The following is a 24880-nucleotide window of genomic DNA, read 5'->3' as shown; positions in this document are numbered from 1 at the left end:
CTTGGTTCAGGGGCAAGTGTGTGTCAGACCTTATCTTGCCCAATTCCATAGTCCAGGGGGCTCATGGCAGCTTTGCTAAGGTCATTTGTCCCAATGCTTGAATTCTGGTTATAACCAAGCATGCTCCATGTATGGGGTTTCTCCTGATGAGGAGGAACATGGGTCACTGCCTCTATCATCCTTCCCGCTGCATCTTCTGCACAACTGAGTGATGTTCCCTCTGCCTCCTCTAGGGAAACTCAGGACCTCCGGGGGCAGTCGGACAGAAGGGAGACCCTGGTTACCCAGGACCATCTGTAAGTACCCACCCAGCTCTATTCAAACCACGAGGGGCAAGGGGTGTGTGGCTGTTTCCCACTTGATCCTGAAAACTTCCGATCATCATTCCTCACAGAGAAGGCTTCCTGCTTTTGTGTTGTCTTATTATTTGTTTGTAAACCCTTTCCCTTCTGATGCCTTCTAGAAAAGTTATTTCTCTGAGGTTTAGAGTAATAAGACATTTTTAAAAAATCTTCTAGGGATAGAAGGGTGTAGCTCAGTGGTGCAGCATGTGCGGGACACACGCGAGGCCTTGGGTGTGATCCTCAGCATCTTAAACAAACAAAAAACAACACTGTGCTTCATGTGGTACTCAGTAGCCTAGAGAATATTGTAATTTTCTACCTATGGGTTTGTGTAGAGAAACCACGGAGGTAAATATCAAAACCTCTTGCTTGCATCCTGTGGAAGGTATGTAGCTATGCCAAGCCTGTGTTTAGGGAATACTATCTTGGGCCTGTGAACTCTTTGAGAGCTATTGAGTCAGGGTCACCCCTCCCCTACCCCCCCCCCGAATCTGAGAGGAACCCTAATCACTAATATTTTTTGTTTCTTATATGACTTCATCCCTATGATCACAGTGATGTATTTTAAAAAATGGGCATCATAACTCAGGAGCCAGACAATCCCTCAGAGGGAAAGGCTGAGGGGCTGGTTTGGTTGAACTAGGGAGAAGGCTGAGCCTGGTGGTTCTGATTTCTGCTCTCTGGATGGGACCACTTAATGGGGTACACTAAGCCACTTACTGCAGACAGCAGGGCAGGAGAAATAGCTGCAGGGAAAGATGGCCAAACGGATGATCACTCGACTATCAGACAGGGGACCTAGATGGGGCTCTGAGGGCAGCCATCCACAGAGCCGGAGAAGCAGGCCTCCAGGGAGATGAAATACATTCACCGAGCTAGGACGGCTTGGCCATTCCTTACCTTGGTTTCTGTGGGGACAAGATATATGAAGCACACACATGAGAGGAAGTGCTTCTCTCCAGAGAAGTGATGTCCTGACTGGAGCTCAGCTGCATGACCTCCATTGGGTGATGAGCCTCTGGGCTGTGGGGTGTGGCGCTACGTCACAGCTAGGCTGCCTCCCAGGGGACGCTCTGTGTTTGCAAAGTTGTCTCTCCGTCTCTCTGTTTCTCTCTGTCTGTCTGTGTGTCTTTCACACAATCTCTCTCTCTCTCTCTCAATCTTCAAGTGTTTGAGTCAAATTTAATTTAGAGGGAGAGACTATACATGGTCAAGGTTATTCAAAAGCCACCGTGACTTCCTGTCACGTTCCTGTGGCCAAAGATTCCACCACTGTTTCTTTTTATTGTGTGTTTTTGTACACATCAGTGGGTTTCACTGTGGTATTTCCACACACACATGTGTAAATCACGCAGAGCTGATCTCCCCCTCCCTGCTCTGTCCCCCTCCCCCCTCCCCCTCCCCCCTCCCCCTCCCCCTCCCCTCCTCCCCTCCCCCTCCCCCCTCCCCCCCTCCCCCCTCCCCCCCCCAGCCACATCATGCATGTCGGCTGTGCTCTCAGTTTCCCTTGCTTGTTTTCGCAGGGTCACAAAGGCAACCGTGGTGACTCCGTGGATGTAAGTAGCATGTGTCCGGGGCAAACCATGGCCTTGTAGCCTTCTACCTGCTTTTCTCACCCGTTCTCTGTTTCCTTTTAAAGCAATGTGCCCTCATCCAAAACATCAAGGATAAATGCCGTGAGTACATCATTTTCTACATGGGTTTACGTCTGCAGTTCTCACGTAGTGGTAAACCTGTCCCTCACCTTTTCTTCTCTGTTTCCTTACAGCTTGCTGCTATGGTGAGTGGATTTTGGTGGCTTGACTTCCTTCTGGGCGAAGAAAGACCCTTCTTAGTGAGTAAACTTGTTCTTGCAAACCCCCCACTCTTTTCAGGACCCCTGGAGTGCCCTGTCTTCCCGACAGAGCTTGCGTTTGCCTTGGACACCTCGGAAGGGGTCACTCAAGACACCTTTAGCCGCATGCGTGATGTAGTGTTGAAGATCGTGGGCGATCTGACCATTGCTGAGAGCAACTGCCCGCGGGGCGCCCGGGTGGCCGTGGTCACCTACAACAACGAGGTGACCACTGAGATCCGCTTTGCTGACTCTACGAAGAAGTCCGCCCTCCTGGATAGCATCAAGAACCTGCAGGTGGCCCTGACATCCAAGCAGCAGAGTCTGGAGACCGCCATGTCATTTGTGGCCAGAAACACATACAAGCGTGTGAGGAGCGGATTCCTGATGAGGAAAGTGGCCATTTTCTTCAGCAACAAGGCCACCAGAGACACTCCGCAGCTCCAAGAGGCTGTGCTCAAGCTCTCCGATGCGGGGATCACACCCTTGTTCCTCACGAGCCAGGAAGACCGGCAGCTCGTCAATGCCTTGCAGGTCTGGCCTCTGGGGCTCTGGTGGTCTCTCCCCCTTCTTGTCTTGGAGCAGATTGTCAGATACATGGAGGTTTTGTAGTGGCTCTAAAAGATCACAGGGGCCGAGCTGGACCCCTCATGCGATTTGCAGGGTAGCTTATGCTTGTTACTGCTTCCTCCGGGCCCCTCCCCCTCACTGACGGCTCTGGCTAGGCAGTGAGCCACTGTCCTCCTACCTGACTCCACAAAGCTCAGCACACAATGATCCCCCTCCCCCAGGGCTGGCCACACAGACTACATCTCTCAAAGAGGTATCCCAAAGCGTCAGTGATTCTGACATTCCCTAATGCATACACTGTGCAGATGTCCCAGCCAGCCTGTAGAGAGGCCCAGGCTCCCCTTGAGCCATTCCTGTATCTTGTTGTATGTTAGAATTCAAGACCTGCACACCTGGACAATAGATAAGCAAGGCAGAAAGGAGTCTTTTATCCTTGTTCTCATTCCCTGTCCATTCTGTAAGTCAGAGCTCTGTCTTTCTCTCCTGTAAAGCAAGGCAGGGTGACAGCCTCTCATGGCTTTCCTTCCCGTGTGGGTCTTCTGTAGTTTCTCTACTGCTGATGTCAGTGAGGGAGCTGGGCTATTCCTGCCCAACACTGCAGACCAGTTGGCGCGTAGAACCCTGGGCTCAAGAGACCAGCACTCGATGCTTTGTACAATGGGCCCTTTGTGAAGATCTTGCTTAGGGTGGGCACAGCAAGGCAGGGTGAATTGTAAGTCTTCATTCATGGCTTCTACATGATCAGCAGTGGATCCATTCACTCATCGTTCATTCCTTCATTCAAAGTAGCTTTTCATGAAATGTATGATTGTCTCCAGCCATACGGAGGGCAGCAATGATTACAGCCATCATTACAGCTTCTACAAGACGTCTCCTCACTTGGCTCGCTATTGTCTAAGCCAAGAGGGTGGGGAAGGGGTGGAGCTCACATTTTTCTAGCTGCTGTTGTTGCTGCAAATAGCCATGGTGCTCCCTGGCCTGGTGTTCCCATGCCTGGGGTTTTGGTCCTCAGCACCAGGAGAAAGAGGAACTTTCATCCCCAGTATTTGCTGCAGATACGACAGCACTTTACTTACAGTATCTAAGTTAGTCCTCCACACAACTCCAGGAGGAAGGCACTATTAACTTCATTTCACAGTTGAGGAACTGGAAATGGAACCCCCAGGAAGGTTAAAAAAGATTGCTTTCATTCTAGCAGAAAGAGCACGAGAAGGATTTAGATTCTTGCCTGTTGCAATAGGATAAAACTGCCCTCTTGCTCTTGGCTTCCCCTTCTGCCTGAACCTCAGACAGGAGGCACTGGCCAACAGGGGAGTTAACTCCCTGATGTGAAGTTGACTCATTCCACAGCATCTTCTCATACACACTGCTACAGCTATCATCACCTCCTTTTGTTTCAACCAGATCAATAACACCGCTGTGGGGCACGCGCTTGTCCTGCCGGCGAGGAGGGACCTCACGGACTTCCTGAAGAACATCCTCACTTGCCACGTTTGCCTGGGTAAGGTTCCTCCCCAACGGGGGATGGCTGTCCAGCTGAAGGCGGGGCGGGAGGCGGGGGGCAGGAGGACATTTGAGTGAGGAATTACAATCCGTGTAAAGAACTTGAGCTATGCGGAGGCTCACTGAAAAGCTCATATTTACCAGTGTAACTAGTTTTCTATTTCAAAGGGGCCTTCCAAAACAAAGCTTTCTTCTGTGGGGAGGAACAATTAATATTATAGATAACAAAGGAGAAGGTGGTCTCTGTCCAAGTTCTGACCTTAGGTTGTAGAACTGAGATGTTTGGTGTGAGTGACATTTTGGAACATATTTCTTTGAAGAAAAGAATGATGAAGAGTTCAAGGGTTGCTTTGTTCCCAGACCCTTTTAAAATCTATGTGGGTGCTACGGTATAGCACACATATTTTCGTTTAATGATGTGTTTAATGTGGGGAGAATTAGATGACAAAAACTGAAATCTGGCTACAATTCAGAAAGCAGGACATAAATGGGTTTCCATTTATTTTTACTCTTCTGAGACAGGGTCTTAGTAAGGAGCTCAGGTTGCCTCCACCTCCCCGGTGGAGCTGCAGGTGTGTGCCACCGTGCCCTGTGAGTCTTCTGCTTTACGTGATAGCAGGTGTGGCCCAGACTCGGCCTCTCAAGGGGACAGGTAGCAGCAGGGCCACAGAATAAACAGGCTGCGGTGCTGCTTTCTAGATATCTGCAACATCGACCCCTCCTGCGGATTTGGCAGCTGGCGGCCGGTCTTCAGGGATAGGAGAGCAGCCGGCAGCAATGTGGACGTGGACTTGGCTTTCATCTTGGATGGCTCGGAGTCCACCACCCTGTTTCAGTTCAACGAGATGAAGAAATACATCGGTTACCTGGTCCGGCAGCTGGAGCTGAGCCCAGACCCCAAAGGGTCCCAGCACTTTGCCAGGGTGGCTGTTGTGCAACACGCCCCCTACGAATCTGTGGGCAATGCCAGCCTGCTGCCGGTGAAGGTGGAATTCTCCCTGACGGACTATAGCTCTAAGAAGAATCTTCTGGATTTCCTCAGCAGGGGAATGAGGCAGCTACAAGGCAGGAGTGACTTGGGCAGCGCCGTTGAATACACTGTAGAGAACGTCTTTGAAAGTGCACCCAACCCTCGGGACCTGAAAATTGTGGTGCTGATGCTGACTGGCCAGCTGCAGAAGCAGCAGGTGGAGGAGGCCCAGAAAGCCATCCTGAGGGCCAAGTGCAAGGGCTACTTCTTCGTGGTTCTGGGCATCGGCAGGAAAGTGAACGTCAAGGAGGTGTATAGCTTCGCCAGTGAGCCCAACGACGTCTTCTTCAAACTAGTGGATAAGTCCACCGAGCTCAACGAAGAGCCTTTGATGCGATTTGGGAGGCTGCTACCCTCCTTTGTCGGCAGTAAGTTCTGTACCCCAAGTCACCCACCCATCATGGCTTTACACTGGCCCATAAAAGGAGGAGGAACAAGCACAGAGAATATATCGGTGTGCTGATATAAACATGTTCGTTCATGCAGCAGATAGATATTGACACCTGTCATGAGGTGCAGATGCTTGCTTTTAGGGGTCAGAGCTAGGAACGCAGAGAGAATGATCTTTGTCCCTGTGCACACATTTACCACTCCCCCACCAATCCCCCCCCAAGTCCTAGGGCACTGTTGGTGTTCCAGAGTTTAGGCATGTGAATGGTTCAAGCACACATTTTCTGGGTGTGTCGTCAAGAAGGGTATCCTGTTAGGAGCTTTGGGGAAACCTTCCAGAAGGATCTCGCTGATCTGGCTTAGCCAGCAACCTCATGCTTAGTTCCTCTGGCTCTTGGCCTATGGGGCTTGTCTTTCCCAGAAGGCTCTGGCCTCCACCTTCACAGGAAGTTCATGTCCATCTTCAAAGCTCGTCTTTATGTTGCCACTCACTCTGTGTCCCTCTCCCAAGGCCGCCTCATGGCAAGCTTGGAACCTGTCGTTAGGTTGTGCATTGCCTAGCCTGCTCGTCATTTGTTTGTGGCTCTGATCCCAGGAGCCTTCACGCCCCTTGGGAGATGCAGGCAGTTAAATTCCCCTGGGGCTGACACAGGGCAGGGGGAGTCAGCTGGCTGTGCACTGCATGAATGTGCAGGCCAACACACCCATGTTGCATATTACCCCTCAGGGGATGTAGCATCCATAGGAGCAGGACTCACTGGGGAAAGGCCTGTCTCCCAGAAGATTTGGGGGGGGGGAGGTATGAAACACCCAGAGACCAAAGTTCCTGCCTTCAGAGGATTAAAAGAAAGCACCAAGAAAACAGCAAATGTCTCTAGATTATTATGTGATGCTCAGAGTTGGTAGCTTGTTAAACACTCCACTTGATGTTCTTCTATTCTTGCCTTGAATTGAATATGTATTATCTTTAATCGCCCAAACACTGCCAAATAGAACATATTGTCTCAAGACATTTTGCGGACCGAGTACCATCATACTTAATGTTTAAGATGACTGGATTGAGCATGTCTGGAAGAAGTAATAGAATCAACATTTATTGATGGGCTAAGTAAACATTATGCAATCTGTTTTTAACTCATTAGTGGACTAATTTTAACTACCTTGTGGTTCATAAATGGTTTTTTTTCCTCTTTTCTCTCTTTTCCCCAGGTAAACATGCTTTTTACTTGTCTCCAGATATCAAGAAACAATGTGATTGGTTCCAAGGGGACCAACCAGTGAACAATGGTGTGAAGTTTGGTCACAAACAAGTGTAAGTGGTTATAATCATTGCTCCAAAAATTATAGTGCTAGATGGGAAGCACTGGTCCTCCATCCAGCCCCTAACTTTATGGATGAGGGTAACGAAATACAGAGAAAGCACTTCCCTAAGGTAATGTGGGGCATTCTAGAAGAATCTGTTATATCACACGCTTTAGCTTCCTAACAAACTAGTGGGAACATAGTAGCAAGAATAATTTACTTGCAATTCTTGGGTTAGAAAGTTCTGGCTGGGCTCGGCTGGATGGTTCTGGTTTACTGGATTTCCGTAGATACTTGTGGTCATCCTTGCACTGGCTCTCTGGTCTTGGAGGATGCCAGCTGGTATGGTTTATCCCATTCCACATGGCCTCTCACTCACCAGGACGCCACTAGCCTGGGCCTGTCCACAGGGTGAGCAGGCAGGCTTCCATTACAAAAGGCTGAAGAGTACAATGACTCTTGACACATAAGCCAGACATGATGTATTGTTGCTCTTCACAACATTCTCCTGGCCAAAGCATGTCTAATGGCCAACCTAGATTTAAGTGGGGAGGACTAGCTCTGAGGGGAGGACCCCAAACACCACACTATGTACTGCGTAGACACGGGAAGGCCACACGTACAAGCCATCAGCCACAGCTAAGGTCTCAAAGTGGTTACTCTTGTGATAAAGTGATGGTGGCAGCAATATGGAGCCCTGTGCATATTCTTCTAGGTCTCTTTCTCAGGCACGGTGGTGCTGGTACTGCTTGAGTAGATTCATTAGTTCTGGTTTTCTATCCTTGAAATGAATTCATGGTTTCTCTGGGATAGTCCTTATAGTTGGCTCACACTTCTTATCTATAGAAGAACAGACTGGACAAAATAACTTAGAATTTGAAGTTTTGTAACTAATCAGCTTGAAATTTTACTGCATGTGGCATCTAGCATGATGCACACCCATCAAATAATTGGATTTTCATCTAAAAGCAAGAACCAAGTGTGGGTCCCTGCTATTGTGTTGTTGTGTGTTGTTGCTATTCTACAGTGACACATTCTACATAGTAGACCAAGAAATTATACTGAAGAAACTAACATGCACAGAAATTAATGTAAACATATGTGCACTTGAAGGACAAGCAGACTTCATATGAAGCTGACTATGTAACCTTCCAGTGCGAGCTGCTTGGTTGCATGGATACTTTCTTACAGCCAAAATAGCCATTGCTGATTTCATTTTTATGTAGTTTCAGGCTACAAGGTTCATTTCATAAATGGTTATAATTAGATCATTGTTGGATACAATTTATTATTCCCTTTAACTCCCTTCATGTTTTTTTTTTATACATTGGTAATAAGAGATCTGATACATTTTAGTATAATGCAAACTTTATTTTGAATGGTTCTGTTTCTACAGGCTGTTTGTATCTTCTCTTAATGACTCAGATTCCAAGAAGTTTAATAAAGGGCATACTATTGATTCATAATCTATAAAAACTACACACTCACGCTGCTAGCATAGAGCATCCACGTAGTTCAGGGGGCTTTGTCTGTGTGTTTTAGATAGTAGGCGAATGTACAGGAAGAGGTAATATCTAATTTGTTTGAACAGAAACATTCCAAACAATGTTACTTCAAGTCCTACCATGAAGCCTGTGACCACCACAACACCTACCACTATTGTCAGTCTGCCTCCCGCGAAGCCAGCTCCCGCGAAGCCAGCGGCCCCCAGCACAGCCACAGTCAGGCCTGCAGTGGCTGCGAAGCCAGCGGCCTCGAAGCCTGCAGTGGCAAAGCCATCCGTGGTGAGACCGCCTGCCGTGGCTGCCGCAAGGCCAGCCCCTCCCAAGCCAGAGGCTCCCAGGCCACCGCAGCCCAAGCCCGTTGCTACCAAACCAGAAACCAAGCCAGCCTCAACCAAACCAGAAGCCAAGCCAACCTCTATCAAACCAGAAACCAAACCAGCCTCTACCAAAACAGAAGCCAAGCCAGCCTCTACCAAAACAGAAGCCAAACCAGCTGCCACTAAACCAGAGGCCCCCAGGCCACAGGCCAAACCAGCCGTCACCAAGCCAGCCACGGCTAAACCTGTAGGTAAGGAAGCCCTGGTTGGAGCTGCCGTGTTGTTACGCCCTCATCTGCCGCCCTGGGCCTGGCCCTTGTGTCCTGCTCATTTGTGGTCCCCAGTCAGGGGTACGCACAGTGGGATGATGTGCTGTTAAAGGGATCAACCCCAGTGTGGGGCTGCCACAGCATCACTTCTGTATTTGAAGGAAGTCTCATCTAACACCCTTTGAGGCTTGTGAGGTCCCTGAGAAGTAGGCTCCAGTTCTGACACCTTCTTCACCTGCCCCCTCCCTAGCTTCACCTCCCCGCCCTCACCCTGCCCTGCCTGGGCATGGGCTGGATGCTCCCATCCTCCATGGGATGCCAGTCCAAGCTGCCGGCTTGTCTGGCAGTCCAGTTGTCTAAGCCAATGGACTGAGGTTCTAAGGGGGATTGTGTTCTGTGTAGAGTGAGAAGGAAGGAAGAATCAATCCTTGGTTCTTCGGCTGTGGAGGCAGATGATTCTATGCCTTTTTGGAGCCAGCTCCCCCAGCCTCTTTTGGTTGGTCTTGGGTTTTGAACTCTGGGCCTGGTTGCTGTCCCTGAGCTCAAGGTGAGTGCTTTACCATTTGAGCCACAGCACCACTTCCAGTTTTCTGGTGGTTAATTGGAGATAAGAGTCTCACAGACATTTCTGCCCAGGCTGGCTTTGAACCACGATCCTCAGATCTCAGCCTCCTTGCTTCCTTAAAATATGATGCAGGAAACTCTGATGAAGCCTTTGGTGGTCATAAACTTTCTCCTTGCCCCTTCGGCCGCGGTCAAAGAAAGAAACCCCAAATTGTGCACTGTGGCAGTTTCAGAGTGTTTAGTTCAGAACGAGACCTTGAATGATGAAGCTTTCCACAAACACTGACCGTTCCCAAGCTTGCTCTTCAGAGCCGGGGGGCTCATGAGACCCAGAGTGTTAGGGTATTGATTTTGTCAGAGAAGATGCTAGAAGATACTACAGAAGACTACTCAAGTTGCAGAGCCAGATGAGAGCGGACTGTGTGTGCTTATGAAAACATGGGAGCCATCTTATTTTGTGAGCAGCAAGAAGATGGAAATCCCTTTAAAATAATTTTGTGTCATCTCCTGCACACGTCTCTTTCTCTGCTCTGCCCCCTGTGATAGGCGCTGGGAGGTTTGATTTTCATGTGGGCCCTCTGCTTTGGTCTTTCAGTTCAAGCGTCCCGCGAAGTCCAGGTGTCAGAGATCACGGAGAACAGTGCCAAACTCTCCTGGGAGAGGCCCGAGCCGCCCAGTTCTTACTTTTACGACCTCACCGTCACCTCGGCCCACGACCAGTCCCTGGTTCTGCGGCAGAACCTCACGGTCACCAGCCGCATCGTCGGGGGCCTGCGGGCGGGGCAGACGTACCACGTGGCGGTGGTGTGCTCCTTGCGCTCTCAGGTCCGGGCCTTCTACCAGGGCAGCTTCAGCACGCGTGAGTACGGGGAGGGCCTGCTCCACGCAAAGACATCAGCTCCAACGGGAGACGTCAAGTGGGGCAGAAAAGTAGCAGTGATTTATTGACTAAGAAATAAAACACAAAATCCTGGGTGCTTCGCTTGCACCCTGGTTTTGTATAACAACAGGGAGGAAGATCGGCGCCCGCACCCGCTATGTGCGCCCATCATTACACCTGGGCTGCTGGGTGGAGGAAACCAGCTGCGCTGGGCCTGAGCAGGGGCCAGGCAGGCCTGGGCCTGAGCGTGAGGTGTCCGGGGTAGAAGCAGGGAAGTAGGGCTTCCGTTCAGGCCGGGGCTCTGCCGCTGCCACACTGACGGTTTCCGTGTGTGGTGACACTGATTCCTTAGAGCGTAATGGAGGAGTCTGGTGACACCTGGTCTGTGGGTGTCCGCAGCCCGAGCAGAGGCTCCCTGTATCTCCTTCCTCCAAGCCCAGCAGTCCTGTGCTCTTCGGACTCCATCTGTCCACCACCTGCACACACCTTTCCAGCCTTCCTGGTTTTCCTGTTCCTCCTTGCTTTAGACCTGAGGACTCTCTGTGTCACCCATGCTGTTCTTGAAAACCTGTGCTCAAGTGGTCACCTGCCTCAGCCTCCTGAGGAGCTGGGACTACAGACGTGGACCCCTATGCTAGGCTTTTCCAGCCTTTCTTGATCACTCACAGGCCTTGCTTTCTCTTCTTTCTGAATTCTTCTGGCTTCCCATGCTGTTCTTCTTGGCCCCTCTCTGTGGGGAGAAGCTCCTCTTCTCTCTGTGTGGGTGTGAATCGCACAGGAGAAAGATCCTGAGGCCAGGAATGCCCACAGCCACCAGGAGTCAGACCCATGGCCTGGAGGTACAAAGACCATCTCAACCTGAGCATTCCATGCTCTTGGATGGTGGCAGAGGAGATGATGTGGGGCATGAAAGGATTTGTCCCAGGCTTCGGGATTTCCTCCATTTGCTTGTTAATGGATGATGTAACCTGTATACCACAGCGTCGTCAGTGTGCACATGACCCTTACAATGGACAATCATTAGATAAAGCATTTATCAAGAAAACCAAGCCCTTATTGGTCTCTGAGGAGTCCCTGGTCCACTGGTTTCTACTATTCACATGTATTTTTCTTTTGTAGAGAAAACCCAGCCTCCACCTGTACAGTCAGTGCAGACAGCATCTAGTTCCACCACCAACCTCATAGTGAACACGAAACCATTGGATTTCACTCAAACAGGTGAGCTGTAAAGAGATCAGGTCCACTTGAGGTATGGGGAAGGCGCTCCAAGAACAGAAGGGCTTCTGAAGTCCCGACTCTAGGATCCCCTTGGGGCTAGTTCTGTGAGTTCTAGGGGGGAAGTTCCTAATCAGCTCTGAGGAGCCCTCCTGGGATTCACTCACAAACTTGCTATTCCAAATGAAAATGCATCTTCCTGTTACTAGACTCGGGAAGGTGGATGGCAGCCGCTTCCCAGGTGTAAGCAGGACCCGGTGGCCACTGGTCCCTTCCCCTGTGCGAGGCTAGACTGCCAGGGTCTGTGGTGCCTCAGGACAAGGGCTCCAGGTTACTGGGGAGGCTCTCGAAATGGAACTCAATGTCTCCGAGTGCCCCTCACCCTACACCTCCACGCCACTGGTCTTTTTGGGACAAGAAGGGAGAAGTCGCTTGGCCCTTAAGTTGCCGGGATGCTGTCATCCAGGGAGGGGCTTCCCCGTGTCCGTGTAACTAAGGAGTTAATCCAGCATACCCCTCCACAGGTCAGATCTGTGTAGGCATGTAGCATCACAACCACGCAGGTGACCATGCAGGGCGGGATGTGGGAAGTATTATACACATTGATGTTTAGTACAGGTAAATAAACAACCTCCCACCGAACCAAAGATGAATCATAGCTTGCTTTTGGAGACAAGTTTAAGAACTGGGCTATGTTAGAAATAGCCATGTGTTTTTCAAACTTCTCTAGGCCTTCTAATGGAAAGACGGATAGAAAACTAGGAAGCTTGCTCGCTTTTTTCCTTCCTTCCTTCCTTCCTTCCTTCCTTCCTTCCTTCCTTCCTTCCTTCCTTCCTTCCTTCTTTCCTTCCTTCCTTCCTTCCTTCCTTCCTTCCTTCCTTCCTTCCTTCCTTTCTTCCTTCCTTCCTCCCTTTCATTCTTTCTCTCATTCTTTCTGTCCTTCTATTGCTATGCCAATCCTGGGGTTTGAACTCAGGGCCTGGCCACTGTCCCTGAGCTTCTTTTGTTCAAGGCTAGTGCTCTACCGTTTGAGCCATGGCACCACTTCTGGCCTTTTCTGTGTATGTGATACTGAGGAATAGAACCCAGGCCTTCATGCATGCTAGGTGAGCACTCTACCACTGAGCCACCTTCCCAGCCCTAGGAAGCTTTCTTTGAATAGACTTGTATAGAAACTAGCCAAGAATTCATGGTTGATTGGGCCAACTTAAATTTTAACTGCATGGGGGTTGTATCACAAAAGACTTGACAGAATTTGAATTTATGACAGTTCAACTTAAACTTCAAAATGGAAGTAAGCATGTGTACTGAGGGTTGGAGGTGAGGAAGAAAACTTTTGATTTCTGCCCACAAGCATTCTTCCCAGTCTCACAGTCCTGCCTGGTGGGAGCCCTGCCCTCCACCCTCCGCCCTCTGCCCTCTACCCTCTGCCCTCCAGTGCAGTCTGAGCTATCCTGACAAGGATTCCCCCAGCCCCACATATATCCCAAGACATCTGACCTCAGAGCCAAGCCACAGGGAACTCACTGGATTTTCCTCCAAGATGCAGGTCAGCGAAGGCCCAGCGCTCACTTCACAGCCCTATTCCCTTCTCTAGCTGGTTTTACCCCCCACCCTGTGGAAAACGGACTGTTTTCTAGCAAATTCTTGCTTCATTGAGAGAAGATAGCTTGGAGTAACTCCTAGACAGCAAGATTCAGGGATGTTGTGGGCTCCTTTATGTGTGGTCCAGAGGAGAAGCTATATAAACAGTGTCTACTCAACATAAACATCACAATCTTGAATACAAATCTGGCAAAGCTGTTCTGTTTTTAAATATAGAGTTCCAAGTTTCAGAATTACAGTCATTCTGATCTGGATGCGGTGTGTGTATGTGTGTGTGTGTGTGTGTGTGTGTGTGTGTGTGTGTGTGTGTTCTGGGAATTAAACCCAGGGCCTCGCTTATGATAGGGAATCATTGTACCCTGGAGCTAAACCCCAGTTCTTTTGTTTGTATTTTGTTTTTGAGATAGAATATTCTAACTTCGTATGGACTGGCATTGAGTACTCAATCCTGTTACCTCCATTTCTCCAAGTAACTGGGATTACAGAAGTGTGCCACCACACCTAGCTTGATTTAATACATGGGTCTCCCCTTCCATATGACAGGGATTATTTCACAAATTGGGGCTTGAGTTTCCTGCAGACAGTTTGATACAGGTGAATCTAAAATCTGGCACCTGCCGCACTGGTGAGTCTCCAGGTCTCAGACTGGTGTTGCATGTGTTTTCTTATCATTTCCTGTGTGTGAGCGTGGCTATGCTTGTGTGTGGGATGTGGAGACATGGATGGTGGAGGTGGCGTTTTGAGGGGAAAGCTGGAAGATTCTTCACACAAGCATGCATTATCTGCTCCAAGGGTGTTTATTTATTTATATTTTTTTAGCTTCAGATAACAGTTGGCATCCATGTATCTCTTTCCCAGAACACGTCGGAGTTTTCCAGAAAGTTCTGTAAACAGAAGCTTCACTGTGCATGTAAACTTCCCTCTGCAGATTTTGAAGAGACCTCAGGGCTCCTGTGTGGCTGGGCTCCGTGTGTATTGCAAACATAAACTTACTTATTGGGGCCAATGCTTCTAGGACTTCCAAACTGCTGTGCTCTGGGGGCATTCCTGCTGACATGAGTTCATGCTCAGTGCTAGTTCTCAGTGCTCCTGTCCTGTGGCTGGTCAGGAAGGTGCCCACCCTGTCACACACCTGTACCTACAAATCACGTGCAGCTTTGTTTGCAACTGGCATCTGCTTGGTGTGTTGTGAAATGTGGAGACTCTTTTGGAAGGCTATTCTGGCATACTTTAGATGCCACTTTGCTAATGAGTAGAGAGGCCTGTGGTCTCTGAATTGTAGTTTATATAGAGAAGGAATTAGAGAGCAGAATGGCCTACAGACTGGAAAGAGGGAGACACATTTTCTTTAAAAATTACATGTACGTATGTGTGTGTATGTATTCCATTATTTAAGTAGTTGAACAGAGGTTTCTATTTAACATGCCGATCTATGAGAGCAATGCGCTGATCAATGTCCGCCGTCACATCCTCTTCCTCCACTTCTCCAACCCTCACCCATCCTCTCCAGTCAAATTATCCAACAACACAGAATGTCTAGGATTCGGAGTGTACCGTATAAAGGCCTTTCGGAAGTCTGACTTATTCCTCGAAGGACCCGGGGATTAGCAAGTGAAGAGACTTTTCCAGCCAGCAGCCCTTCAGGGTGGTGATGAGTCTGCCTGCCCCGGCTCTGATGCCTTTCGCCTTTCTCCTCTTGATGTTTTAGATATATGTATGCTGCCCAAGGACACGGGAACATGCAGAAAATTCGTGGTGGCCTGGTACTACGACTATCACAACAAAAGCTGCGGGAGGTTTTGGTTTGGAGGCTGTGGGGGCAACGAGAACAGATTTGACTCACAGGAAGCATGCGAAGCCGTCTGTGCTCCTGGTAAGCCCCTGCACTTGGCGGTAGCAGCTGAGATAAATAAGAGAGGGAGCGAGGTCAGTAACTACCCTCGGAAAATATGCCAATCTACAGTGTCTGTGAGATCTGAAACAAAGAAGACAAATTATATATTTTTTTTCAAAGAAAGCATATTAAAAATACACAAAATAATAAGTTCCACCCAAAAAGCACACATGAAATTCATTTTTTGAATTGTTATTTTGTTTCCTAAAACACATACTTGTATTATTGCCAGTGAAGAAACACCCGGTCGACTCTTGGTCACTCTTCAGAAATGTTATCAAGTCTTTATTACTCATAGAATGTTGTAGCAAGCATGATTATTGGGGAAGTAATACAGTGATCAATTACAGAAAACACTAAAGATAAATACTCCCATATGTTCATCTTTAAGTAATTTTGCTTCTTGTGAATAATAATGTTAGCACCAAGGCTATTCAATATTTCTATCATCTTGAACACTCCCCCAATTGGCAGGAAAATAGAAGAAAGTAGGACTGGAACCAGGGTCAGGCCAGAGCAGGGAAGGGGGAAGGGTCAGCTGGCATAAAGGCCTTGGGATGAATCAGCCATGTGAATGCAGTCAGATCAAACAGAGGCCCCAACCCAAAGCTAAGAAAGCCCTGGGGAGCCAGCGACAGCACTAACCAGGAAGGGAGACAGAGAAGAAGACCACGGCTGCCTTTTTGTCAGTAACACGGCTGTTATTTCTGTCTCATCTCTCCACACTCTCCTCTCCCCTGCCCCCGCCCCAACTCTCCCTCCATCCACTCTCAGGGCTCACCAAACCAGTCATCAATGTGATCGGCACCTAGGCGTGGCTGGCCAGCAACACATACCTCTTGAGAAGAAGGAAGCAGCCATTTCCAACGGTCGCTGTAGAAGCCGGGGCAGACTCCCCGGCGCCAGGCATTTCCCGGCTTTGATGGACACTCGACCTTGGGAGGAAGCCTTCTGCTCCGCCGCTCCACCTGTCTCTATGGTGCTAACTGTGTCTGTGGAGCCCTTGCTGTCTCCATCGTATACTCTGAACTATTGTGTAATAGTTAGCCAATGCTGGTGTTTATGTGAACATTCCTATGCATTCAAATCCCCTCTGGAGTTTCCTGTTACACTTGTTCTGGGCAAATTTAAGTTCTAGAAAATAATTCCAATGTCACAGCTCCTTTTTATATACTTCCGCTTGATTCATTTTTTTTTTTCTTAGTTAAGCATGGCTGTAGATGGAAAAACAAAAATCCAACTTTTTTCCTTCCCCACCCTCTAGACTGCTGGATTAGCTCATTTTCTTATTCTGAATCCTCCAACAAATGGTCTAGTTAGAATGAGGCAAACCCCATTGATCTGTGTGCACTGTTTGGGACCAAAGCCTTAATTAAGGATTGAAAGAAAGTCATCATAGAGAATATTTTTGGAATTCCTTTAGTGTGTTATTTTTGGGGGGGAGTCCGGGGAGGGGTAGGGTTTAATTTTAAAATCTTTAGGAAATTTATACAAAGAAACTTTTTAATAAAGTATATTGAAAGTGTCATGGCTTGGTGTTCTTGGCTGTTCTACTTCCGTAGCCTTTATATTGTCAGAACCACCCGAGGCTGGGGGAGTTTGGCCCGGCCCCAGGTCTGGTCCAAGACAGAGCCCTGTGGGCAGCGTGTCTCGGGTCAGCTTAGCAGCAGTTCTTGCGTGGTGGATCAGGCACACACACCAGTGCTCTGGGGCCAGCCCACCTCCTCCTTGCTGGGGCTCTGGGGTCTTTCAGCCTGGCTTTCATTCTGCTCACTACTTTTGGGTGACACCAAAGCCTCAGAACCCCCCCCCCCCCTTTCCTGGCCCTCTCTGTATTGATTCTTCATTTGACAGTGACAGAAACACAATGTTTCTCGTGGACTCCAGTACTATTTAGGAGTCTCTGTGTAAGATTTGGGCTTTTTAAGAGGATGTATTTTTCTCCTTAAAGATATTTTCCTACTGTCTTCAGAAATCACACACACACACACACACACACACACACACACACACCAACAGGTGTGCCTGAATCCCTCTTAGGGAGGAAGTGGAATTTGTTGGGCAAATACATCGACAGAACCTGACAGGTGCTGGGGGCAGAGCCCAGGGCTCGTGTGTCACCAGGGATGTCTTGTGCACAGTTGGGGCTGGTCTGCAAGGAGGGCAGGGAGAGGAGCCAGCGAGTGGAGGGGCAGCAGTGGTGGCGGGCTTGGTCCAGGATGCTGACCTTGTGTCATAACCACCAGGGTTCCAAGCGTTTTGCGGGACACTTCTAAGTCCTCAGAGTGGGTGCCTCTTTGTAGAAGCTGGGGAAGGAGCTGGGCTTTGAGGTCAGGTCACTGTGTGTTCACGTGTGCGGACCAGGGGCAGTAAGTGGGGGCTGAGGATGGCTCTTGGTTATTTGGGGGGTCTTGGGAGGGCCCTAGGGATGCCTAGCCCATGATACTGGTGATCTGAGTTTACACGTCACTTGTTGGGACTGTAGGGTGCAGGGGAACATCTAAGGAGCTTGGAGGAACTGTTAGCTTTGGGGGAACTGTTGGCTTTGGGGTCTTCTCCTCATCCCTCAGAGCCAGGTAGTCTCCCCTGGTCTTCAGAAGGCCCCTGCAATGTGTCTCTGGCATGGTCTGAGCGATCTGGGGCTTTCCAGAAGCAACCCTTTCCACCTGCGTCTGCCCATACAGCTCTCAGGTTGAGACCGTCAATCTAAGTGGTCTCCTTGGACCAAAGGGTGTGGCAGGGCGGAGAGGAGGCGGCTCTGTGGTGCGATGCGGTGGGTGAAGTGCTTTCTACGACTAGTCCCTAGAGCTGCTGTAACATAATGCAAATGAGGGATGCTTCCTCTCAGGTCGTCAGGGCTGAAAGGCCAAAGCCAAGAAGTACTGCAGATCCGTGCTCCCACTGAAACACACGGGGGAGATGCTCCCCTCCTCTCTTCCTCTCACCCTCTGGGGTGGCCGCGGCCCTGGGGCTTCTCTTCCTGCAGTTGCTCCCCACCAGTCTCGGTGTTGACATTTACATCGTTTCTCTCTGTGTGCTGTTGTCTTCACATGGGTGTCTTCCTATAGGGACCCTGGTCACATTGTATTGGGTTTGCCCTACTCCAGAGTGACATCATCTTCACTAATTAAATCTGCCATTACTCTGTTTCCAAATAACATCCTGACATGTTGGGATGGAGTTAGGATTCTGTCTTTTCTTGGTAGGTGATGCTATTCAACCCACAACTGTCTTAGTATTGCCATCACCTGCTTCAACTCCCTTGCTGGTGCTGTAGCTCGGGTGAGGAGAACTCTGCCAACGTCCCACGTTTCCTCATCATTCTTGGTTATAGAGACCGTCGCTACTGAACCTTAAGGTGGAGTCTTGCCCATCTATAATGTAAGCCTTGGGTTCTGGGCATGCTTGACTCTTAGCTCTGGATGGCGTTTGAGTGGGAAGTCCATGGCCTGACCTCCTCCTCTGTCATCTGGTCTACAAAGGACCACGTTGGAAGTCTTTACTGGACTCCAGGAAGAGATCTGAGCTGATGTCTGCCCATTGCTGCCTCTCCCGTCCTGCCCCCCCCCCCCCGCTTCCCTCCGCAGGAGGAACATACAGGCTCTCTGGAGGAATGTGGGGGCCTAGCTTTGATGAACTCTTCCTCCCAGACTCTTGGTGCTAGCTTTCTTTATCCAGTGAAATCCCCTTTGCAGGATACAAGGAAGTTAGCTCTAACCTCCCTCCTTGATGGGGTCACTTAACCCACAGGAAACTCACATGACCTTCCCCCTTTCTTTCTGGCCAACCACTGCATCCCTTCGATGGTCCAGTATTTGGGCATGAGGTCAGTGGAGAGCTGAGTTCCAGCCCCGGCCGCAGTGGTGGTGGGAAGGAGTCATTCAGACATGCCCGTGCACCGTTTTGTACGACTTGAGTATGGCCGTAAGGATTTGTAGGACTCTGGCTGCAGGGAAGGATGGGTTGGACACCTCTCCTTCCTCTATGTGTGGAGAGGGAAGTGTGCAGCCTCTTAGCGCTGCTTTGTCCCTACAGGCTACCAGGTCTTTCTCTTTCAGTCCCTTTCTGTCTTGCAGTGACTGTGGTGTGTTCAGCTCAGTGCTCCGAGCTGTGCCTTAGTGATGGTTGGCCTCTGGGAAAAGAGTCCATCTGGAGCCCAACACAAAACCTTCACAGGGATGTAAGAAACAGAGAGTTGGGGAGCTGCATTTTCCTTAGTGGATTCTGATACGCCCATAAAATGGGCTGGGTGTTGTCACGCCCCGATGCTATTTCCTGAGTTCCCTCAGAGGCAGCTGTTAGGACGTGAAGCAGCTAGGGAAGCAGACGGGGAAGGGGAGGCCACTGTTAGAACCTGGGACGCCAGCTCCCACTGCAAGGGCTGGAGAATGAGCGCACAGGGGAGCCCGGGACCACCGTGGCCCAGGCTCCTCACAGCCCAGCTCAGGCGTGAGGGAGTCGGGGCTGGTGTGAAAGCCTCCCTCTGCGGGGGCTTTCCTTGCGTGCACACGGCCCCTTGCACGCACACAGCCCAGGGGGCCTTGAGTAAAGAATGCCCTTTGCAGAGATTTGCAGTCTCCAGGCCACAGGGAAATGAGTAGGACCCCGATGTGGCTGGTGTCCGTGGCTGTCCCATGGGTCTGTTCCAGGCATCTGCAAATGAACTGGGCTGGCCCCATCCCAGAGGGCTCCACGAATGGCAGAGAAGGGCCCTGTGCTCTGCTCCTTCCTGCGTGCCCATCCCACCCTAACCCCTATGCACGGCTCCCCGCACCTGGCCCTGGGCTGCATGCTCGGAACAGCACACCTAAGCCTCACCTGTGTCAGAGCAGGAGATGACAGAATGCTGGGTGACCAGGTGGCGGGGTCAGCGGCAAGCCGGCAAGGCCCTGCTCGGCCTGCGCTCTGTGGACCTGCAAGGATCCGCTGGGAGCTGGGACAGGAAGGGGTCCTGAGTTGATGCATGAGTCAGCGCCGGACACACAGAGCAGGCCTGTTGCCAAGAATGAGGGACGATGTACAATGTGCGATGTACAGTGTATGATGTACGAAGCCGAGAGAGCACGGCTCCTTCATGAACCACACCCGGAAAGCAGGAGGAGGGCTGAAGCGGAGAGCCACAAGCACCTCGAGGTTTAGTCTTTGCAACAAGAAGAGGAACCAAATGCGTGGGCACAGGTGTAAGCGGGTGTGTGGAATCAGAAGTCAGAATATGACTATGGTTCTGATTCCTCAAGTGAAAGAGGACAGGCTGAACTGCGGGAAGGAAGGGGCTGGTGAGCAGCGGGCAGAGCGGGCCTCTCGGGAGGGAAGGGGCTGGTAAGCAGCGGGCAGAGCAGGCCTCTCTGAAGGGAAGAGGCTGGTGAGCAGAGGGCAGAGCGGGCCTCTCAGGAGGGAAGGGGCTGGTGAGCAGCGGGCAGAGCGGGCCTCTCTGGAGGGAAGGGGCTGGTGAGCAGCGGGCAGAGCGGGCCTCTCGCGAGGGAAAGGGCTGGTGAGCAGCGGGCAGAGCGGGCCTCTCTGGAGGGAAGGGGCTGGTGAGCAGCGGGCAGAGCGGGCCTCTCGCGAGGGAAAGGGCTGGTGAGCAGCGGGCAGAGCGGGCCTCTCTGGAGGGAAGGGGCTGGTGAGCAGCGGGCAGAGCGGGCCTCTCGCGAGGGAAAGGGCTGGTGAGCAGCGGGCAGAGCGGGCCTCTCTGGAGGGAAGGGGCTGGTGAGCAGCGGGCAGAGCAGGCCTCTCGGGAGGGAAGGGGCTGGTGAGCAGCGGGCAGAGCGGGCCTCTCTGGAGGGAAGGGGCTGGTGAGCAGCGGGCAGAGCGGGCCTCTCTGGAGGGAAGGGGCTGGTGAGCAGAGGGCAGAGCGGGCCTCTTGGGAGAGAAAGCGAGATTGCATCACCCTCTAGCACCCAGGGGGCAGGTGTCTATGGGGTTCACGTGATGCTGGCCACTCTGGTATGGTTGTCCAATGACTGGGGCAAAAGGAAACTTCTAGAGTTGACATTTTCCCAGGTGGCCTGGATGAAGAGAGAGTCAACAAAGGAAAGAAAGGGGTCTTCAAAGAAGTCATGGAGATGGTGTCTCTTGGAATGTCCTGAGGGGATCTGCTGGGGTGGAGGAGGGGTGGGAGGGGATCTGCTGGGGTGGAGGAGGGGTGGGAGGGGATTTGGGGTGGAGGAGGGGTAGGAGGGCTCAGTTACTGCAGCTGATGTGATCTGGGTGGGACTGTTGGCAGGAGCTGGTGGTGGTGCCGAGGTTACAGGTGTGTGGTCCTAGGACAGGAGGGAACTGGAGGAGCAGACCGCCTTTGTGACTGCGACACCAGTGGAGATGGCACTGAGAGAGGAGTGTGGTACGGAAGCACAGGGGAGGCTGGGGTTCCCGCGGGATGTCATGAGTTCCAAAGACCTAGGAGTGAGTGCAGGGAGAGGGAGAGCGATGGCTTGGAATGGAATGGAAAAGAACTCCCACCAGCTTCCTGGACTTGTGGCCTGGGTAGCCCGGGCCTGCCCCTGGCCCCAGGTCATGGGATGGCCTAGCACAGGCACCTTCTCTGCAGAGGCCACAGAGGGCTGCTGGTAGCTGAGGTGGGGTGGGGGGGCTGCGTGGGGGAGAGGACGGGAAAGCCCGAGGACTCAGTGGGCACAGGAAGTCCTCCCTGGAAGCAGCCCCAAGGAGTGGCCTGCCATCCTCCTCAAGATCTGCACAGCGACCCCCTTCTCTGTGACCCTGGTCACTGTCCAGCACTCTGCCACACAAAAGCCTGTCCCCACTTGCCTTCTGCCAGTTCCCCCTCCTGGCCCGTGGGGACCACCAACCATCCCTTGGATAGTCTCTGCTTCCATGAGAATACAGCAGACACTTGCCAGCGTGCATGAGCGTCTGGGACTGCCGCCGAGGGAATGCCTGCCAAGGCAACACCAAGTGCAGTGGTACTCCCCTCCGCATAAATCATCAACGACTTCTATCCCCTCAACTAGACTGATGACCCCCAAGGAAGGGACGGGCGCTACGCCCGCCTCCCCTTCACTAAGACGAGAGTGTTTGCCAGGTCACAGCCTCCCTTCCTGCTCCTCACCCTCCTTGAAGGAAGACTCGATGTATTGAGGCAACGCCAGCTAGCACTGTGGTCACCTCTGCCACACATCTGGGAGGCAGTGGAGAGCTTGCGGAAGGCTTTGTGTGGGAAAGGGAGAAGAGGCATCACCACGCCATGATTTAAAGTCATATGGATGCCTTTAACCGATTTTATTATTCCCAGGTTCCTCCGACTGGATGGCTGCCCCAGATGGCCACCTCCGTGTGTGTCACCCAGCGGCCGCCAGTGTCCCGTGTCCTCAGGAGCAGGTCAGGACTGACCGGGTCTTGGGCGCTTTGCTTGAGATCATATCACTTGAGAGATGGCATTTGGTGGCCTTTTTGCTTCCTGGGTTTCTCTTGCTTCCTGGCCTGTTCACATGGGATTCATTTACGCCATCATACTTTTAAAAAGAGACGTCTCTTCCAACCAATATACGCTGGAAACTCTTGATGCATAACAGGGGCTTTCGTGTATGTGTACTGACTGAGTTTTAACAAAGCAATCTCCCGTGTGACCATGCCCTCAACTCAAGACAAACAGCATCCTGCCATTCCATCTGGCAGTGTTTCGAGAGCAGCTCAAGAGGTATAAACCAGAGGACACACCAGTCCTGGATCCTTGACCTGCCCAGAAGACTGACAGAGCACAGCAAGCAGGGCCATGACAGGAGCAGGCTGCTGTGGGGGAGGAGGACGGCTGCGGGGGCAGCAGTGGGCTGGGAAAGTCACATGTGCCAACCGACCACAGTAGGTCTCATGAGATGATGACCATGGAGGTTGGGGAGACAGACACGGGGCTTGGCACCGAGGGACGGGGTTGTCACAATGAAGGAGGAAAGCAGAAGGCATGCCTGGCGGCCCCAGCGTGGGCCAGGGGTGGTGTAAGCTAAGCGGGTGAGCCTGCCCCCACTGATCAGTTTCAAGGGTCCCCGTGGCTGTTAGCAGATGAGGCAGCAGAATGGCCAGCCAGGAGCCGGCCACCGCACGGCGGCTGCTGGAATTCAGGAGAGACCAAAGTGACAGCAGAGGACGTGTTGCTAAATGGTGGCTCTGGGTACATTTTGCTCTAACAGTTGATAGGATTTTTGTGTTCTGTTTTTCCCATTTGTTCCCACAGAACAAACCTTTTGGGGCCAAAGTTTTTGTTAGCTACTTTTGGCCCTCCTGGGGCTCAGGGAGCCGGAGCTGAGTGGTGGACTCCTGACCTCTGGTCACTTGCTGCTCTTCCTCTCCAAGACCCATCCTCTGCCAGACCTCATGGAGGAGCCTGTGTCCTTTCTTGACCCCTGCCGTGGGCCTGGCCCTGAGATCCAGACAGCTGTCTTTGAGCAGCCTCTGTCTTGGCCACGTGGAGCCTGCCTTGCCAAGAATGAACACTTATTCTGGATTTTCTGCTAGAAATGAAAGTCTACTGGGCTAGGGCAGCTACTGGGACCAGAGTGTGTGCCTGCCACCTCCAGCCAGTAGCCGCGCGATTCTAGCCCTGCCCAGGATGCTTCACCCACAGTCCCAGGTGGTGCTGCTCAGAGGCAGTCATTAATCACAAGGTCAGCCTGGTCCAGCTTGCCCAGCTGTGACCTAGTGGACAAGTCATTGTGACCAGCAGCTGTGTCAGAGCTCCAGGACACACTGGTCCGAGGGATCCTCGGCTCTCTGGAAGCTCCAGCTATGTCTCCAGAGGTTGGATCTGCACCATGTGTCTTCTCTCAGGGCAAAGCCTCTCCCCGCCCCGTTCCTCTCCCCGGGAACCCCCTGTCTGCTCTCAGGGACAGAGTGTCTGTGCTCTCCTGTCTCTTCGTGGCTATCTTTGCTGAGCTGCTCTGGCTCTGGAAGGCTTGGCAAAGCCAGGTGTCCTTGGCTTGTGGCTCAGGCTTGTGCAGAAGCAGCCAGGCCCGCGGGCTGTCCGCCCTCTGTGGTTCCAAGGCCCAACTTTGGGGTCCTCTGCCTGGGCCCGAGCACGAGGGTGCCCCCGTCCTTTCCCTGGTGGCTTTGTAGAGCTTTGAATACGAGTGTTTTCCACTTGAATTCTTTTTACAATCCCCTACATAATACCAAAGGAATCTCACCCATGTCAAACGGTTCCAACCTTTTCATAGGAAGCTAATATCATGAATCCTGGAGATGCGTTTTAAGTTTCTGCTCCACTGTGATTCATTTTTAGAGGACCGTTCCTACTTTTTCTGCCAAATTCCCCTGCTTCGGTCTCCAGCTGGGCCCAGCTGCTCCTCAGGAGCCAGACTCTCTGAGGTCCACCTGGCTGGGTGTGGCTTCTGGAGAAATAGGGAGCTGCTGGCAGTGCCCAGACACCGGCCATGGTCCAGGCATGGCCGTCTCGCCTGTTCCCGTGCCGTTTCCTTGCTGGTCCGAGCTTCCATGCCGCCCATCGCCGGCCCTCCCCTGAGCTGGAGTCTGGGTGGGAGCTGCTCTACAGAACACTGCCGTCCCTGGAGATGTGGCTAGGTGCTTGGAATCATGGGTAAGAGCTGGGCATTCTTTCAGAGGTTTGAGGCCCAACTGGAGCCCATTCTGGGAGCCCTTCTCCTGTTAGTCCTGATTCCGTGACCCGCGTGGTCAGTACAGAATTGCTGAG

General features: G+C 51.5%; 1 protein-coding gene across 1 annotated transcript in view; it reads left to right on the top strand.

The window, feature by feature from the left end:
• Col6a3 (collagen type VI alpha 3 chain) overlaps window positions 1–16750 on the top strand; it is an 80760-nt gene extending 64010 nt beyond the window's left edge. Inside the window, exons 31-43 of the mRNA XM_042678813.1 lie at window positions 234–296; window positions 1868–1900; window positions 1984–2020; window positions 2113–2124; window positions 2219–2712; window positions 4153–4249; window positions 4951–5649; window positions 6881–6983; window positions 8565–9046; window positions 10224–10487; window positions 11628–11726; window positions 15037–15201; window positions 15997–16750. Of these exons, the coding sequence (XP_042534747.1) occupies window positions 234–296; window positions 1868–1900; window positions 1984–2020; window positions 2113–2124; window positions 2219–2712; window positions 4153–4249; window positions 4951–5649; window positions 6881–6983; window positions 8565–9046; window positions 10224–10487; window positions 11628–11726; window positions 15037–15201; window positions 15997–16034 (2586 nt within the window). The 3' untranslated portion in view covers window positions 16035–16750. The remainder of the gene's footprint in view (window positions 1–233; window positions 297–1867; window positions 1901–1983; window positions 2021–2112; window positions 2125–2218; window positions 2713–4152; window positions 4250–4950; window positions 5650–6880; window positions 6984–8564; window positions 9047–10223; window positions 10488–11627; window positions 11727–15036; window positions 15202–15996) is intronic.
• Window positions 16751–24880: the final 8130 nt, after the last annotated feature.

Source organism: Dipodomys spectabilis, unplaced genomic scaffold (assembly GCF_019054845.1).
Source record: "Dipodomys spectabilis isolate Male_0828 unplaced genomic scaffold, ASM1905484v1 ptg000049l, whole genome shotgun sequence".
NCBI lineage: Eukaryota > Metazoa > Chordata > Mammalia > Rodentia > Heteromyidae > Dipodomys > Dipodomys spectabilis.
This window is presented reverse-complemented; position numbering and strand designations above follow the sequence as displayed.